General features: G+C 34.6%; 1 protein-coding gene across 2 annotated transcripts in view; it reads left to right on the top strand.

Annotated features, from left to right (window-relative positions):
- The first annotated feature begins 8,223 nt into the window (after positions 1-8,223).
- Positions 8,224-20,562, top strand: part of GramD1B (GRAM domain containing 1B) — a 55,924-nt gene continuing 43,585 nt past the window's right edge. For both annotated transcript variants that reach the window (XM_074177104.1, XM_074177107.1), the window contains exons 1-2: positions 8,224-8,645; positions 17,072-17,198. In XM_074177104.1, the coding sequence (XP_074033205.1) occupies positions 8,578-8,645; positions 17,072-17,198 (195 nt within the window). In that variant the 5' untranslated portion in view covers positions 8,224-8,577. The remainder of the gene's footprint in view (positions 8,646-17,071; positions 17,199-20,562) is intronic.

A 20,562-nucleotide genomic window follows, 5' to 3' on the forward strand; every position in this document is an offset into this window, starting at 1 on the left:
AAACAACAAAAACTAATTGTCGCTCCGGGGCGTGCTTAAGTTGATGACTAATTTCTTATAGGATACTGACGTCAGGATCTAGGAGTTTGTATGTTATTCCTGCTATTATGTATTAATAATGATTTTTTGTGAATGTATACATTGGTGAGTGTAGTATCTTATGAATGAAATATTCCTGCAAGACATTCTGTAACTGTAACATGGGTTGAAATACCCCAGAATTCAATGCCATACTGTAGCAAACTATAGAAGTAGGCATAATACAATGGTAGCTTGATCTGGTTCTACGAAATTCAGGTTCTAGAACGTCAGGATCATGCGCAGTTGATATAGAGCGTTCTTGTTTTTCGAGGATAAACTCGGATTGATGAATCCTCTGTTCTGGTTCTGGACTGCGAAATGATCCTAAACTGTTCTGAACCGTCCCAAATCATTCTTGCTCTCGAGGCTGAACTATGAATGTATATAATAACTATTTTCATCTCTTTGCTCAATGCTACTGTGAATTCTATATCTTTTTTAATAGGATATACAATATCAGTATGGTATTTTTTTGAACACATTATGGCACCCCCCTGTAGATGGATACTTCAACAAAATGAAGAAATTATCATAAAATCATTTAATCGTAAATATTTTAACTCCTCATCAGTATGTCATCTCTCTATTAACATTTCTCGTCAAGTCATATTTAGGGACACAAGCCAGTTTAAGAAGGAAAAAATTATACATCTAATGTGGAAGGGGTGTTTTTTCTAGGGTCCCGGTATTTTGAAGGATTGAAAATTTAGAGTTCAGTATATCATCCCTTTATCAACATTTCTCACTAGTTCATATTTGGGGACACAAGTTAGTTCAAGAAGAAAAAAAAATTATACTAATAATGTGGAAAGGGGTGTTTTTTTCTATTCTATTCACACCAGTCAATCTAATAATAACACTGATGATTTTCAAACAAGACTCAACCTCTAACGGAAGCAAGAAACTCTTTGGAAGGTTCGAAATAGATGAACATTTCAACCTAGCAGACCACTGTTATAATATTCATGCAGTCATTGTTCACTGTGGTTCTGGCGTTGAATGTGGTCATTATTACGCCTTGGTCAAAGAAGAAACGGACTGGTTTAAGTTTGACGATAGTCGTGTCACGAAGTGTTCTGACGATGCATTGAATTTATTGGAGCCTCTGGAGACACCCTACATTTTGTTTTATGAGAGAGAGGACATTGGATCAAGATCTTCAGATGATGTGGTGCTGCAGGTTTTTCCGGGTTTTCCTGCAGCTGAAAAAGCAAATGCGCCACTGGAATCAATGAAGTCGCCCCGGAGCGCCAATTAATTTTTTTTGTTGTATTTATTTTATTTTTATCGTTGTCTTCAATGAATCATTTTTCTGATAATTTTATCACATAAATTTCACCATTTGTGATTCAAGAATGAGGTTGTTGTGTTTTATATCTATCGCATTCACATCAATTTCACCTAGCCAGTATAATACAGGTTATAAAAGCTTCATGCAGTATAATAATATTTCCAAGTTTGAAATCGATTCTGAGTTCTAATATCGGTTGCCAAATGAGTGATCTTCATGAATAAACATTCCACTAGTTGTGTGGTGTAAATCGGACTACTCGAGAATGGAGGACGGCGCTAGATTTGGTGGGCGATGGCGTCCGACGCTAACTTCACGTAAGTCAAATTTACGATGTTTTGGGGAAATATTTATCTCATCTGTTTTATTATACGCACTAGAGATGGCACTGAACAGTTAAATTTGAAGAACTTGTTCGAACTGTCCCAGTCACAAACCACCTAAGTAGTTTGTGGTCCCAGTTCTTATCGAAAACCTATTCTTTTTAACTGTTCATGTTCATCTATTCTTAAATGACGTCTCATCTTGCGTCATGGTCACTTTTTAGCGTTCGGTTCCGAGTGGTTCTGAATTTCCGTACTTTCCCTCCATTCGTCTTGTTGTTCTAGAGTTTCAGTAACAGGCTGAATTTCAATGTAAAATAAATGAAAGATCGAGCCCTATTTGGAATTTCTTTTCAATCACAGAGAAACAACTGCCACTAGCAACATGTGAAATTTGCAAGCAGGTTATTTCCTTCAAATCTTCCGTGACAAATTTAAGGCGTCATATGCTTAAAAAACACCCCACGGTAAAAATTCTACCTACTAAAGCAGTGATTCTCAAACTTTTCGAATTCACGGCTCTCTTATGTTTTTTGAAGGTTATCGCAGCGCCCCGAACGTAAACATTACATTATATATTTAGTTAATAAAAGTAGGTAGGTGGCTGTCTGAACGGATAGCATTTTGCAATTACTGATATCATCATATTATCAGAGGATTTTTTTAATAGGTACTGACGTATTACCTTTACTCTCAGTTATCTATGTTGTAAAACGTTGTACTTTGAGACTCACCCATGGCCCTCGGCACCCCAGTAAAAGTTCTACGGCCCCCAGGGCGCCACGGCGCAGACTTTGAGAAACACTGCACTAAAGGAACAGTGAAACCCCACGTTGAGAAGAATTCACAGGGACAGGGACCTACAATTTTGCAATAGGTGGGTATTTAATTAATTCGTTTTGCTTTTTTAATGTTCAAAATTTCATGGAAAACAATTATGACTTGTCTATGCTCGGTGCAGTCGAGAGCACAAGTCACATAGCGGTCCCGTCATCCAGTTCCAGCACCAACCTGCGCAAGCTTCTTTGGAATAGCCACTCACCGTCTGAACAAGTTCAATTCATCGAAAAGAACAGGTTCACTGAACAGTTGACTGATAACCTGTTCCGAAAAACCGGTTCGGTTCTTTTGGGCCCATCTCTAATATGCACTTGCAGTAACTGAAAATTGACTTGCATTCTGCCAAGTCTTGAAAAAGGATTTTTAGAGTACTTACGCAACGTGTGGGCTTTATTTTTGGAAATGGTTCCAGACTCTCGTGGTGATGAAGTGGTTGATTACAGGGGTTTTTGATACATTTGGGATGAGCTCCTGTATATTCTTGTACACTCGATCTTGTACATTGCTTTCAAGTGTTGAATCAATACAATTTGGTATCTTTCGAATGTTACGAGTATAACGTTTTGTCATCGATGGATCTATAATTCTGTCCAAGATGAGCTTCCCTTCCATGATTTCTGGGCTCAAATAAAATGTCGCAGTAATTGGGTTTTCTTTCATTATAGCTTGTGTGAAGTATTCACTTAAAGCAAAATGGAGAGTTCTTTCAGCTTACTTGCATTTGTTTGGAAATGTGAAATGAGCTCAGATTCAAAACAAGTGGACGGTTTCTACCTGCCGTCGTTGGACCTAATCTCTATAGTCCTGTATATGAAACATGGCAATATTCATTACTGACGAGAATGTTCACATTATTTTTTCCAGTGTAACATCTTTTTGGGGATCTTGATCTCTTTTACGTCAGTTATTATTACGATCATTTTATGAAAACATCAAGTTTTTCCTCCATGATAATGATAAACTCGTTTTACATGGTTTATATTGTAATATTCAACACTACAAAATAACTATAAACGGAGCGATTTGAAACACGTCTATACACGATCCCCTTAGTCAACAATAACAGCAGCAAATATTGGTCAAGAAATTGTTTGATTTTTGCAGACACCAACTTGGTTGGTGAAACGCGCGTCGAAAAGAGTACAGGAGATGAAGAAAACAGTTTTCTTCATCTCATGAAGACGCCAAAATTCGGCTCGTGAAACGCCCGAGAAGAGTATTGCATTTTTGGTGATTGGTAAAAATGCTTTTTTTGGTTTATTCTTCGCCAGAGGTTTCAGTTTTACCTATTATTAGAAGAAGATCCATAAAATACCCTGCCATAATTAGTAAGATGCCAGTAAGAACTTTATTTGAAGGTGCAAGAGGGTTCATGTAATAACCTATGATAATGACGTAAGAAACAATGCCAGCTTGACCGAGCGTTAACTCGAAACTTCGGTGGTGATGTTGACGGGTAATTTATTTTCGGTCATCGGACTTTCGAGAAAGATCAAAAGGGCGACATCACAAGTGTAATGCTGAAAGACCCAGTAGCTTTACTCTTGTCGGAACCTTTGATATTTTTGTCCAACAGTATCATTTTCTTAGACCTACTGCGCATCCGTAAATTACCTGTCACAAGTGGATTTGTCAGCTCTTGATATTTCATACACTACTCAACAAGTGAAAAAAGATATAAACTGCTCGACAGTAAAACAAATTTAATAGAAAATCAAATGGGAATTTTGTAGTAATGTAAAATATAATGAAACGCTTTGATATGATGAACCAATGAAAAGAATTGGTTTGCTTGTCCAAACCAATCGGTCCTGTTAAGATGCAACAATATTGGAGCATACATGTATGCAGGTGGTTATTCTCAACTAAATAAGAAGGAACATTGCACAAATAGATGCCATATGAAATTCAATGTCCGTAAGGGATACTATTATATTTCACTACAAATGACGTATGAACTGTTGTCAGTTTTTTCAACGAGAGCTCTCGCTACACTCCTTACTGTATGTATCCCACGTTTGTCGTTCTAAATATTACGAATATTTTCAAAGCTATTGGAGTCACTTATTATCTGTATCGATTCAAGACTGTATTTGACACTAGGGGAAATAATTTAATTTTTTATAGTATTTAATGCTAGAAAATCCGATATATAGATTTTTTAATTTCGTCCAACTTATCCATAATATGTTTGAAGGTGATTGACAATGTTTCGTGATGAATTTCACTAGTTCGGACTTCCATTGTCTACTATATAAAATGATTTGAAATCCCTGAAACAAGTTGAAAAAAACAATTATATTAAGCAACAATAAACCTGAAATGAAATGATAGTGAAATAACCTACAAGTAAAAATATAATAATTGAATAAATAAAAATTAAAGGAATGAAAAAAGAAAATAATAAAAAAATAAAAAAGTGTAGAAATTCCAAGTCACGGTAGTTCACGACGTTTCGATTGTTGGTATCTACAATCGTCTTCGGGTGATGTCATCAGTCATCACCCGAAGACGGGTGATAATATAATTTCTGAAAAATTTCTGAAGAAAAAATGGTCTAAATAAAACACTTTGTAAGGAAATGGCTTCAGCCTAGCATTTTCACAGTATGTCATATAATCAGCTGGTACATTAATGTCTTTATTTCGAATTCGTTTTTCTATCGTGGAGTGCATGGAGTCTGCTTCCATTTGTGTGTGACCCTTGAACAAATATTTTTGAAATATAGTTATATTATATTGCATTGATGTATTTAGTAAAGCATGAGCCAAACATGCATTTCGATTTTGTCCAGTACAGCCGTCACTCCAAAATATTATTGTTCTGTTGTTATCATTCATCTTTGGTAAGACCTGTTTTTCAATAAACTCTATTAAAATTGACGAAAACTCGTTAGCAGTCAGAGATCCTTCGACTTCACTCCATAGATAGCAGTACCCTTCCTGATTTTTTAAGTTATAAATTGTGAAGTTGTGTACCGCCAATTTCGTTTTATAGTACATGCTCGAAACTTTATTCTTGGGAGCTAGTAAAACAGACTGCAAATCCATAGTAAAAACAAATTCTGTATTCGAGTCAGTTTTGTCTGTCATTTTTTCATTTCTTGCCTCTTGCTTCAATATCAGATGTTGCTGATATTCCTCTTCTGTTACATTTTGAGTCTGTTATGCAACGCAGGTATCGCATTGATCTTTTTTGGGATGGAATAAAGATAGATTCATCCCATGGAACGTTTCGTTAAAAACTGTACGGGAATAAGGCTTCACGTTCTGTTCTTTGCAATAATTATTCACATAAAAGCGATACAGTTCTTGCATAGTTTGCCAAATAGGTTCCAAATAATGTTTTTGTGTAGAAGAACGACAATAATGTGATTCTATTTTTGGAAGTGATTCAAAAAAGTCTTTCAGCTTTTGATAAATAATGGCAGATTCACGTTTTTTCCTATTATTTTTTCCTTGTTTTCCAGTCATAATATCCTCACGATCTACTTCAGAGATATTACTTGGCCTTATCCAGTTTAAAACGCAATTATACTTTAATCCGAGGGTGACATTGAACATTCTTTTGCATACCCGTAATCTCACAAGGTCTTGTTGAAGATAATAATTTATAGAATAATTTCGACGGGAATTTTCGTTTGTACCTCTTCGCCTGTTCACAGTTTTTAATATAGCAAGACCTTTAACATATTCACGTTTCTCAGGCCATGATTTTTTCCAAAATTTTTCAAATAGCGCATGCCTTTTAGTTTCGATTAGATTTTGGCACTGTAGCGAATTACCACTTTTAGATAATTTACAGTTACATGGATTTGACAAAAATTTTCCCTGTTTTGCTATTTTATAGTCCCAGTTTCCATCAAACCTTTTTTTGCCTTTATATGGCAAGCCCAATTCTCTCTTTCTCTTATTTTCTTGGTAAGTCACGTCCTGTCTTGCTATGCCAAGCTTTCTTTTCTTTCTACCATTTTGTCTAGATTCTTCTTCTATTTCTTGATTTCTCTCTTCTCCATCACTGAAATCATCCGAATCATGGGCTATAATTTCCTCTTCAATACTGTCATTTTCACTGATATCTGATTGAATTGAAGGGTGGTAGTCGATATGGCTGTTTTCCCTCATCTCATCTTGAGTCAGCTCTTGATTTTCAGAACCCGGTGTATTGTTCTGAATTATTGCAGAAATATCACTCAAAATATTTTTTCCTATTTTCGTCTCTTCTTGGACTTGTCTTGTAATGTGTGTCTGTCCTTCAAGGAGATCTGATTTTAATATGGCGGATTCGTTTAAGACAATATTGTCATTCTCAATAAAACTTCTCATTTCTTCCGTATTTGAAATACTGGAATTATTCAATGCAAACAGTATTTCGTTATTGATTGCTTCATTTAGTATATCTTCTGCGTCTGTATTCAAAATTGACGAGTCTGGTGGTTCATCCGGTCGGATTGGGCATTGCAGATTCAACATTGCGAGAATCTTCAATCCACGTGACATGATGAAAAGTCTTAAACAAAAAACTTGTATCAACAAAATATTTGCCAATAATTGTTATTCATATATATTATTTTAAAAGTATTCGAAATATTCCGGCCTTTTTGAAAAATAACAGTGTGTATTGAATTTGTCTGGAAAACTGTGTATCACCATAAAAATATATGAATGGAAAAAAGTGTATCTCCATTCGAAAATGAAATAGTAATTATTCATGTTTAAATTACACAAAATTACTTTATATATATAGAAGAAATGTAATATAATAGCACTTACCTCAATATGATCGTGTCATACAAATACACTTTTTATCAGTTCTATTAATTTCACTAGTTTTTTGCACAGCTCTCACATTCAGCACGAATCAACATGCTCATAGCGGAGTTACACTCATTTCTCGTCACTCTGACATAAGCCGGAGATACACTGATTTCTGATCTAAAAATTTACAGAATACTATAAGATATTTAGAATACACAAATTTCTAGTCAATAGCTATCAACCAATTTAAATAGATGGCGCAATAACCTCATTTTCAATAAAAAGTGGAGATACACAATTTTCTGGTTTCACCGACGATATATATTTAAGTAATATACACAAAAGAAAAAAATTATATTCATTAATGTTGGTTTTCATTTTTATCTCTTGTTTTCCAGCATTTCAAATTTCGGTTTATAAACTTGATGGAAAAAAGTATCCGAACTCTTATGAACAACGATAACAAATAATCCATTGGAAAATCCTTACAAGTATGAAGAAGTTAGATTGTTGAACATTGCTCTACTATAATTTTTCCAACATTTTGCATCACGGTAAGTTGTGGGAAAAGATGACTGAAATCATCTCTATCGAATTAATAAACTCAACAAAAATGTATTGAGAGCATCATTTATTTTTCCAAATTCTGAACATATATATTTGAACATTTCTGGCGAAGTGATATTAGCCACAACAAATAATTCAACAAGCTAAATGTCATCAGTCTGATAAACCAAAAGCGGTAAATACATGAAAAATGTTAAACATGTAAACGTTGCCGATTATCTAGGCAATTCACGGCGCATCGAAAAACTACCTGCTACGATTCAATCATGCGCGCTGTGATTCATTACCAAAAAGTAGGAATACTCGCACCACTACTTTTAGCTGTATATACTGTGGCCACACTTCCTTCTAATCGAAACAGAAATGTTGGAGCCATTCTTACACTTTTGTCACCTGTCAGAACAAATTTCTGTGAGAAGTAGTAGTGAGAAGTGCAGATGTAAGTTCTGTTGTGAGTTGTGAATCCCGAGCCCCTATTTGGTTCAATCGGTTGATATCGTCGGAGAATTGTTTTTGTGATCAGTACTTGGGGACACTATGATTTTAGTGTGCTAAGAAATTAAATATACCCTGAAGTTCAGTTGATGATACAAAACAGTATTTTCTTTTATCAATAATATACTAGATCTGAAAACTCTAACACCGGTTCACTTGTTATCAGTTCTGGGTTGTGATATTTGGTACGGAATGCAGGCATGCGGAAAAATAGAATACCAAAATGAAGGCAAATCTGTCGTCGACTAATATTACAAATTATGAGAAACTTTGCGTTGAGGGTGAAATCAAGTAAGTAACCGTTTCTTAGTTTTTTTATGATAAGTGACAAACAGGTTTCCAGTGCCCTGAGAAATTAGTGGCATCAGAGACGTTTTATTTAACAATTTGAATTGTTCATGAAACATTCATATATTTGATCACTGATGATATTAACTCTGAACATGCCATTCTAGGATATTTGTATTCTAGAATAAACAACCTATAAAGGCAGAATACTTTCCATTAGTGTTATCTCCAGCTGAGAAACTTTTATAATTGGTGTAATTTCCATGGTGTCATACTATCTTTTACATTTGGATGTGTTGGTTGAAGTTCACATCAATTCCATAAATAGTATCCACAATAATTGTTTTTACCTTTGAGATATCAGAGTGGCACTCAACTTAAAAAGCTAAAATACTAATTGAAATTTTCTTCAAAATTCCTTAGATATAAATGCAGCATTAGATGGTTTTTACTCTGAATTGTATGGAAATATGTGATGGGCATATCCCAACACACCAACCCAACTTTTAAAGAAAATATCCACCATGGTATAACAATAATATTCGTAGAATAAAACAAAAATAAGATATTCCAGAAACTGAATGAATCCAATTCAGATATTTATAGAGTTCAATTCTCCTCACTACTAAAACATATTAAAGCAGATATAAAAATTGCATACAAGCAATGTATTAGAATTCTGAAAACTCTATTATTACAGATCTTTCAAAGTTCTTGCCTTTTATAGAGAAGAAAAAAGGCCACTGTCGGATTCCCGGAATTTTTCACTTTATCAATGTAGAATACAATGATTCAAGAAATATTATTAATGACTTTGTGACATTCTTTAGCAGCGTCTACATAGCCTCTGATGTACAATGTGATAATAATGAAAGAGTAACTTACAACAGACCTTCAATTAGTATACATTCTGTGAATGTGGGTGAAGTTATAATAGCCTTGAAAAAATTATTCAAAGATTGTGCTCATATCCTAGCCAAACCACTCCAAATAATCTTCAATACTGCATTAAAACCAAACGCCATCCCGCAGGTTGGGAAAATGAGTAAAGTTATTCCCATTTTTAAAACAGGGAGATGAATGACATGAAGAACTTCGACCAATCAACTTACTGTGTAACTTCGTGAAGGGCTTTGAGATATCTATCTATCTATAATGAAATATTTTCTAAAGTACAAAATATAATAATTTCTGAACAACATGACTTTATCGCAACAATCTACTACAACTAATCTAATAACATTTACTCAAACAATAGGTTGTCTACAAATTAGATAATGTCTACCCCAGACGGGGAATATATAATAATATATTGTTGAAGTGATTTTTCATTTTTTATCTCTTGAAGACAGAAGAACTGAACAATGTTCTCACCTGCCAACACCAAGAACTAATATGTTATTCAAATCTCCTTTAAATGCAAAGTGCTATAAATGAAATCAAGTCTGTCAGAGAGTAGATAGATATACATTCAACACCATTGAATATATTCAAAAAGAGATGAAAAACATGAGTTTGAAAATCAACAAATTCTTGTTTGAAATTTGTTTTTTTACCCATGATGAAGGTATTATTGTTACGATATATGTATATTTCCTATATTCAACACTTTCATTCTAAAACTGTATATTGTGTTTCCAAATCATCAAACACTTACTCGAAATTAGTTTTTTTCCTTTTTTCTTTTATATATTCCATGAATGTATTACAATTATGATATGTATATATTTCCTATATTTAACACTTTCATTCCAAATAGTATACCTGTAATTATAGTCCAGTCATTTTGGTAAGTTCACCTTGGCTCCAGATGAACTACGCTGTTATGCAACATATTTTCATTCCATTCACGGAGCCCGCAATATACATTGTAAATAATAGTTTTTTCTCCTTCAGATATGTTCGGACATCAGCGTTTGCTTTGACTGCTTTCACTTTCCATATTGCTCACAGTTCACATCACAACATATAATGATATATGTGTTGTTTCAGTCCTTTAAACAAATTCATTGGTTGTTTTACCTGATATAACTTTTTTATTTTCTGTTAATTCTTTTCCTAGAAATGTAGGTACCCAATGTTGTGACGCCGACTACATTATAACTTCTTAGGAATGAATTAAATCTATAGAAAGTGTATTATTTCCCTTTTATGTTCATCTAGGGCTAGGGTATTAGGTATTATACAAAAATATAATTATTTATTATATTATTGAAAAAAGTATTTCCAACTTTATAGTCTTTATAACAGATATTCCAAAACTCTCATCAGTGTAAACAGACATAAATCTTCATAACCAAATTATTATAACAGATCAAAGAAAAAAATCAATATTTACTCTATGTATTATTCATCGAATGTTACGCTGATGAATGTTAATCTAACCGCGCTCAGTTGATTGGCCAAAATTCATATTTATCTCTTCTATCTTATGGGAAATTTAATCTGCCGTGTTTTTTCGCCCCACAAAAATCTCCGTACGCAACGTTGCCGTTTTTAAATTTCAGTCGCAGAATATTATTCAAATTTTTTATAGTCATTTAATGAACATTGATGCTGTTGAATACATATCATTAGCAGGAAGTTTTTTCAATGAATAAAACACGTTGTGCGTTATTCTATGATCATTTAGCTTGTGTATGATTTAAATAGAAGATGATGAACTATATATAATCAACTGAGAATTTAGGGCATACTATTATGAAATTTTTGTGTATATAATAAGGGTTTAGTTATGAAAATCGATTCAGCTATTCGTGAGTATTAGCATTTTCGTATTCTGAGAATTTGCAAACAAACGATAAATATTTTATATTTCAATATATGAAATCATTTAGAATTAACTCTAGTTCATCTCGATAATTATGAATGTTTGAAAATACATTTATTACAATACGGAATATTTCTGGCATAATCTGGTCTCAAGTACATCACATGAGAAATGGACTGTGACTGTGTAAGGTATACTTCATTTATATGAATATCCACAAAAAATCTGATGGAGTCATGTCTAGCGGGGGTTTCTGAGGGAGTAACTCTGTCTACCCGCCGGTTTAGATAATGGGGAATGTTCCTCCTGACGAAAATCAAGTAGTTTTCATTCTAAAACAACGCATTTTAAACTTATCACTTCAACCTTTTTCTTCAAAAAATGATTTGAATACTTAAAAAAGAGGAATGAAATAATGCATTCAACATTTAAAGGGATTCGTTTCTATTTCACCATTTGGCAACATCGGTTATAGCTAATAAAGGACAATGAATCTGTAACCTGTATGGGACAAACAAAGATGTCATATTTCAGAGGCGTGCTGTTCTTTTTACTTGTGTTTCGAATTCCGAGACATTCTGTGACTTATGACATTTTGTGCACCTAACCTATCGTCCTTTATATAAATAAATAACAAAACAACAGTCATCACCCGAAGACGATTGTAGATACCAACAATCGAAACGTCGTGAACTAACGTGACTTGGAATCTCTACACTTTTTTATTTTTATTATTTTCTTTTTTCATTCCTTTAATTTTTATTTATTCAATTATTATATTTTTACTTGTAGGTTATTTCACTATCATTTCATTTCAGGTTTATTGTTGCTTAATATAATTGTTATTTTCAACTATTCTTTTTTAATTACTCTTTTTTACTTGTTTCAGGGATTTCAAATCATTTTATATAGTAGACAATGGAAGTCCGAACTAGTGAAACTCAAAACAACTGTTGTTTATGTGACTTGTGGGGGTGGTATTGAACTATAATTTATATTTTGCCTTAACTGTTGATTTATAAAGATTATTTTCTTTTTTTAAAGTAGAATATCTAGGTAGGTATAAATTATTTCAACTTGATATAGGCGCTGTTGCCAATATGTGAATTAGAAACGAATCCCTTTAAAAATTAAAACCCAACATTTGAAACATCAATTTGAATACTTTTCGAAGTGAATTTGAAAAACTCATGAATTAAACTCAACTTTATTTTATTCAAACTTGCATTTGCTGTGATAACCCAAATTGAGGAACATTCCCCATTATCATTTAACCACGTTTGAAATAGCCCGCCATAATGAGGAGGTGCCCTATCTTGCTGAAACTGATAGATAGGCCGACGTTGTCTCCTCGAATGGCCCGTTAGATCACCTGATATGACGTTCTAGATTTTTTGAGAAGAAGCAACTCATTTCAGAATTTAATTTCAGAATGAGAGGTGGCTGCAATGGAATTACACCACTAAAATTTCATAATTTCATAGTAAGAAAGAAGGTTGAAAGAAGAAGTAGTAAAGAAGGTTGAAACAGCTCCAAAGTTAGTTATCGCAGGTTATAGAAAGTTTGTAATTTATAAGAAAACGTTGTTCATGGAAATGAATCGTAGTTTGAATGAAATTGAACCAAAGTATTTAAAAAAAGCGCATTTCTGTTTTTAATCTAATTTAGAATTTTTTGTGATCGACTATGTAGATGAGAATCCACACCGACCGCGTTACTATAGTAACAGAATATTGTATTAGCTTGACAGATGTCACTATTGATACTAAGAATTCGCTTCACTTTGATTCGTTTAAATTTTCAAAAATGGTTCGCGCCAGATCTTTAGCAAAAATAAATATAGTTTAAAAAACTAAAAAACGCCCTTTTAAAGAACATCAAACTGAGAAGTTGAAAATATTTCTTTTAAATAAGCTTAAATAAAACAGTAACGAACGAAAAATACTAGTAGATATTATGTATTGTGAAAAAAGAGACGGGTGCTTGATATACAAAAAATATGGCACAAAGCGCCCACGTTTTTTCACAATAATACTAGTATTTTCCGTTCCTTATTGTTTTAAGCTTATTAAAAAAAAATATTTTCAACTTTTTAGTTCGATGTTCTTTGAAAGCGTGTTTTTTAGTTTTTTTGAACTATATTTATTTTCCCATTCATTACTTGCCGAACGGCAAGTTTTGCAGGGTTGAAATTGGAAAAACTCAAATAACAAGGGCCACCCTAGTGTGGTATGCACTCAACTGCTAGCCATAGACTTTATGACTTTTAACACAAATAGTTAATAAGTTCATTATATTCGGAGGTTAATTATTCGAAAATTACATATTGAGAATATCAGATAACTGAGGAATATAAATTAATTTTCCCCTGTGAAAAAGAGAATTGCATATAACTTCATATTCTATGTCTACCAAATATTCTTAATAAAGAACGTTTATTGTATTCGAAAGCATTTCTTAAAACCATTCCAAAAATATCCCAAAAGAGCACATTATAACTCACCTGTCTTCGACTCGAAGTTCCGTTTTCAATTTTTTTTCTCTTCCGAATTCTCTTGCCGCTCTTTTGCAGCTGATAAAAAGAGGTATGATGATTTTTTCAGATTATGAGTCAACATGACGAGTACTATAAAAGCGTGTTTTTTAATCGATTAGAATTTTGTAATTGGCTAATAAGAAGACCTGATTTTCCTGTTTCCCTGGAAAATGTAATTTGGACAGATGAAAGCGCTTTTACGAATTGTGGGATATTCAACCGAAATAACGAACACATTTGGAGCATAAACAACCCCAGGCAGTTCCGAGAAATTCGACCTCAAGTGTGATTTAGTATTAACGTGTGGGCAGGAATTTACAAAGATAGAATTTTGGGTCCTCATTTATTTGACGGAATTCTGAATAGAAAAACCTATCACCAGTTTTTAATGTCGATTTTCGAAGACAATGGGGCAGGAATTTACAAAGATAGAATTTTGGGTCCGCATTTATATGACGGAATTTTGAATGGAGAAACCTATCACCAGTTTTTAATATCGATTTCCGAAGACAATTTGGATGATCTACCTCACAGCATTGTTAGAGAGTTCGGAACATTGAGGAGGAGGGAAATTAATCGTGCAGTGAATAATATTCGAAGAAGTGCACAGTTGTGTTATCATGAACAAGACCAGCATTTTGAGCATTTGCTGTGATTTACTTTTGTTTTTACATTTTAGTTAATTGTTATTTTCATTAAAAAGGACACAATGTCTAATTTATCTCATACGCACCTCATTTATCAAATTTTGATTGTTGATTCTGTCTCCATATTTTTTCATTGGCTTTTCAAACGAACCAAACTCGGTGAGATTTTGATCCAATAACTTGAACATAGTTCGATGTGGATGTCGTCCTTCGGGATACAAGTTTGAATACATTTTCGATGTCCTAACACTCTTTCTATCGTATTTGTAATACATTTTTTGTATCATATCTTTTTTTTCTTCATTCGTGAAAGCCATTTTCGCCAAAAATTCAATGACTTGTACAATAACAAAATGTCATTAAGTGTAACAAATTGAAAGTCAAATTTAGAAACATCAAAGTCAAAGCCTATTATGATAAGAATTAGTTTTTTTCAATATCTTCCATTTACCAAAAAAGAATGATAAATATTATGATATATCATTGTAAAAAAAAGTAAAACCTGGTTCTATTCAAAACAGAGGGAATCCAATGTAGCCTATAAGAAAAAATAAAGTTGATGATGGTAGCCGGAAGACAAAACGTCGGATAGCAAATCTGAAAACACCATTATGTAGACCAGTGTGAAGGCAGCCATGGGTTTCAGCCACGAATTGGGGAAATTTACCATTAACGGAAAGGAGTGTGCCAAGCCACCATTGGTCGTTAAAATTCATTGCTAGCCATGAAAAGTTGTCTTTTATAATAATAATTTCATGGCCAGCCATGGAAATTTTCACATGAAACGATAGTTTTCGGCGTATTCTATGATAAAAAAATCATATCTTTTGAAAAGTTTGTGCTGCTGGGGTTATTCTCACATAAAACGAAAGTATTTTGCTTATTCTATGATACCCATATGGTCCTCGATTTTGTCACGGAAAACTACACCCCTGTAACCCCTTCCATCATTTAGATTGAAAAAATCATATCTTTTGAAAAATTTGTGCTGCTGGAAATATTTTTACATAAAACGAAGGTATTTGGCATATTCTATAATACCCTTATGGTCCTCGATTTTGTCGCTTAAAATAATACCACCTGTAACCCCTTCTATCATTTTTTTAAAACAATCACACAGCAGCACACATTTTTCAAAAGATATGATTTTTTTAACAAAATGATAGGAGGGGTTGCAGGTGGTGTATTTTTGAAAGACAAAATCGAGGACCATAAAGGTATCATACAATACGCCAAATACCATCGTTTTACGTAAAAATATTCCCAGCAGCACAGATTTTTCAGAAGATATGATTTTTTTAGTCCCAATGATGGAAGGGGTTACAGGGGGTGTATTTTTCCGCGACAAAATCGAAGACCATGTAGGTATCATAGAATACGCCGAATACTTTCGTTATATATGAAAATAACTCCTGCAGCACAAATTTTTCAAAAGATATGATTTTTTCAATTAAAATGATGGAAGGAGTTACAGGGAATGTTTTTTCCGCGACACAATCGTAAAAGTATTATTGAAAACATTGAAAACTATCATTTCATGTGAAAATTTCCATGGCTGGCCATGAAATTATTGTTATAAAAGACAACTTTTCATTGCTAGCAATGAATTTTAACGACCAATGGTGGCTTGGCGCACTCGTTTCCGTTAATGGTAAATTCCCCCAATTCGTGGCTGAAACCCATGGCTGCCTTCACACTGGTATTATGTAGCAGGTAAAAAGTGGCAATGTGGAAGTGCATTTTATTTTCGAATCCTGCCAAAAATTAGGCCAGAAAAAATAAAAACTATTTTCCGAAATTTCGGTTTTTTCCGGATATACTCGGAGTCAGAATTTTGTCAACGGCATATTGTGAGTCAGGTAAATGCGCAACTTTGCCCCAATTCAACCATCTTCGAAACTCTCATAGTTACCGTGATCCCAATGGTGAGGATCGAATTTGAAACACCCTGTATAGTGACTAACTCCTTGCAGTCCACGACAATTGCCCCTGAGATTGATGTCTCAACAACCACCGTCAAGAAATACCTCAAAAAACATAAGTTTCACAAAAAATAAATAAAATAATTAATGAAACATATGAAGATGACCCTGACAGAAGATAATCTGTACAATCAGTTAGAATTTTAATATGAAATATCCCTTTCAAAATTAATCAATTATGGAAACTGAGATATAGGAGTTTGCCACTTTGAAATTATTAAAGAAAAAAATTTCAATTCTCATTCTTCAATTGGATCCATCTACCAGAAAGGATCTCATTTAATAACAGTCACTATGTTCAAGAATGTTTTTCAATGTCAATGTCCTGAATGTCAATGAATGAAATGTTGACATGAAATTCAATACTTCAATTTCCAACTGAATAGGTCAACCATCCACTTTTTTCCATGAAATATTTCCGTGTTTCAATTATCTTTCATTCTCTTTATGAATCATAATTGGTATTGAAACTTTCCATAATCTATTTTTTTCAGGCCAGCTACCTCATGTTCAAACCCAGGCCCTGATATATCTGTTTCTTGTGTTGACACTAACAAAGACCTATTGAAGCCTGATGTAAAAAAAGAACAACCGTCGGGTAATGCTGATGAGTCCTTATCGGTAAGTAGATATGTTTCTAGTGTAAATTTTCTCATTTTCTTGGGTGGAAATTGGTCACGAACTCCATCAATATTTCAAATTATTCAGTATCTTGCTCAATATTCAGTCCGAGATTAAAAGAGTAGACAGAAGAAAAATATATTTTTCCGGAATAGGTAGCAAACATTGTGATCATTTTCAGTATCAACATAATCGAAATTTAGTGAGTAGATTTTTTAATTTAATTCACAGAAGCGGTTGTAGTGTTATAGTGACTGAACAGAGTAATAGAAGTAGTAAGTTAGCACTTCTGACATAACCTAATATCAAGTGAAACACACCTATAGTCTGTCCAGAAATGAGATAAACTACAACAGTATCTATATATAGATTTTCGGGCTTTGATCCGTGTTTTGTGTTACTATCCTCACTGGGATTGATCTCACGACGTTTCGGTAAAGTCTCATTTGCCTTCTTCTGGTGATTTTTATTAAGTGCTCGGAAGTCGACCGACCTTACTGGATCCGCTCCCTACTATATAGGTAAAGTGATGTTTGTTACGTGTTCGGAAGTAGACTGTCCTTACACGATCTGCTTTCTACTGCATGTATTGCAGTAGAAAGCAATACAAATACACTTCCCTGAAAACATTTCAGTCCTGAAAAATCCGAATTTGTCTCACTTCTCATGGAAACACCCCCGTATCTTCCGTAATAATTGAGGTATGTTTAAAAAATATGTTCAAAATATGTTTAAAATATGTTTTTCCGATAACCAGCTATCGCACCCTACGAATGACAACCCTCAGAAGTCGAAACTTGTGCGAGCTAAGGACCAACGAGGTCTTCCCTTTTAACGTGTGATTCCTAACACGGGTTGGACGATAGCAAGTGAAAATCGAGCGTTCAGCTTGGGGCTTGACCCATCGACTCAAACATCGGCCGATTGACTGAGTGAACAAAGCATCCACGTCGAACCGTCCGGCTACCGATCGACCGAGGTAGAATGATGAAACTCTCAGGACTGATGGAAATGCTTTAAATGCACCCACCACCTAAATGGGGTTACCCAAGTGATATACACTGCCTGGCACTCGCAATGGAAAAACCCATTTTTACAGTAAAACATACTAGAGGGCAAAACAGTTCGCTTCCAATACCTGAACCCCTTCATTCTATCTGGAGAGTATTCCCAGGTATCAAAGATGCAGACATTTTCCTGGATTCGTTTGGCCGTGAGATGCTATCATCCATTTTGAGCCTCTTTGAGGGAAATGTCATAGGACCACATTCTCAGAATATCGAAATAGTGTGGAGCAGTGTATGAAAAACTGAGGAAGACTGAGGAACTAATTCTGGGTGCCGAACATCTAAATTCTATCCCAATCAGAAGTAAGAGCTCTCCGATTGATGAGCAAATACCGCAAAAAATGGAAAAAAATCTATTTTCAAATGTTCACATCTCGAAAACTGTACATTTTTGTGCTGTGGACACTTTCTGCACATCAAGAACTACAACATATCAAAATTTCGGCAAAATTCACGGCAAGCCATTTCTCACAAGAAATGTGCGGGGTCCTTTATTAAACTATTGAGGAAACGTTTTGCCAACTGAAACAAAATTAATTTTCATACTCATTGCAACACCGAAACAACCGTTGATTTTTCAAGAAAAAATCGCACTCGGTAAACAGGTAGAATTTAGATTATTTTACCTACTTGCTGAATTATTATTGTCTGAAATCATTTGAAGAGATTGAATTACATCAGTTTTACCAAATAAAAATCATGTGGTGCCCTGAGATTACCATGGAAAACAATTGCTCATTGATATTTACTGTCAACTTGACAATATTGTTGAAAGATCTTGTTGTATTAACCCCCAGACCAGTTTTCATTGCATTTGTTGTTTCTAGTATTGTTTTTCCTTGAATCACTGTTGTTCCTGTTCCCATTGTGTTTATTGTTCCTTTTCCCATTGTGTTCATTGTTCCTGTGTTTGTGTTGGGTATTGTTACTGTGTTCCAGTTGTTTTCTGTTTTCTGTTAATATTTTAATATTTCTGAAGTTCCTATTCTATATCAGCGCATTTTGAATAACAAAGTTCAACATGGCAACACAGTCAGTCAAAAAAAAAAGAAATTGTTTTAATTGTTGGTGAAGTCGCGAGATCTTATCGTGAAGCGGCCGCTGAATTCAATAGAAGACACCCGCTAGAGGTGGCTGTACACCCTGAAACATTGACTTGGGATGTAGGGGTTGAGCAAACCAGACATTGGATGCCTGCTTCTACGTAGACCCGCTGGATACGGGAATGTCAGAATCACTTGTGGTTCTGTTATTCCCTAACTAAATGGCATCCCAACGATGGCTCAATCCTAAGTTGTGTGTATCCGTGCCGAGAGAATGAATGGCACTGAGCCTATCAGCTGTCTCTACGGAACCTTCGAGATACCGGGCGTCCTCTCGTCGTAGCATCGCCTTGTCAAGATAATGCGGGGCTCTGCCGTGACTGACCTTCTTTCCCTAGCTACTCGTGGGGCTTTTATGGACAGAGTAATTTTGAAAATTCTTTCTGACGCTAAGTCTCTATAGAGTAAATGGATGTCGAGCTTAGGACTCCAACTGACCTTGTAAATTTAGAACCTTAAAAAAAGGTTTGGTCGTGCAGCCAGAAAACGACTGAGTCGTCTTCACAAGAGCGGAGTACCTTATGAAATCGCCTTACACCAAATTCTTGAGCGACGTACTCAGAATCTGTCTCAGGTGGAAGAACAAACCCCCCATGGGCAGGTTAGCAAACGTTTGCGCTCAAGTGATGATTCACCAAATCCAGAGGCGTTGCTGACGTGCAAAAACCCTCATATAGGAAGATTGTCGCGGGTATACAGGTGGGAATCTTGCACCTTAACTATACGACTACCTCATTAACGATGAAACAGCAGAGCATATACTATGTGCTTGCCCAGCTGGAGACCGAATCAGGTTTTTAAAGTTCGGCAGAGCCGAACTCTTACCATCTGACCTGAAAGACCACTCACCATACAAACTAATCGGCTTCGTTAAGAAGCTGGGTTTATTTTGTCAAGTGTGAACAGGTGTGAGCCACAATAAACCCTTGTGAGTTGCGATGGAGGGTCGAATAGACCCACTCACTTTGGACGTAACCTGACCTAACACCCTGGAACTGTCCATGAAATATATGATCTTCTCGTAAGCACCGGCCAAGTAACAAAGGATAGAAAAATTGTGGAACAACATATTGAAGAAGATACCATATTTGGCGGCTTATCAAGCTGATACTAGAATTAGTTTCAGAAACTTATCCTTTCAACTCAATATGAGCTGCAGTAAAATATGGAGGTGTTTGAAGAGGCATAAAATGC

The sequence above is a fragment of the Leptinotarsa decemlineata genome, unplaced genomic scaffold, assembly GCF_025532065.1.
Source record: "Leptinotarsa decemlineata unplaced genomic scaffold, Ldec_3_MD MMD2_tig00002159_RagTag_RagTag, whole genome shotgun sequence".
Classification (NCBI taxonomy): Eukaryota; Metazoa; Arthropoda; class Insecta; order Coleoptera; family Chrysomelidae; genus Leptinotarsa; species Leptinotarsa decemlineata.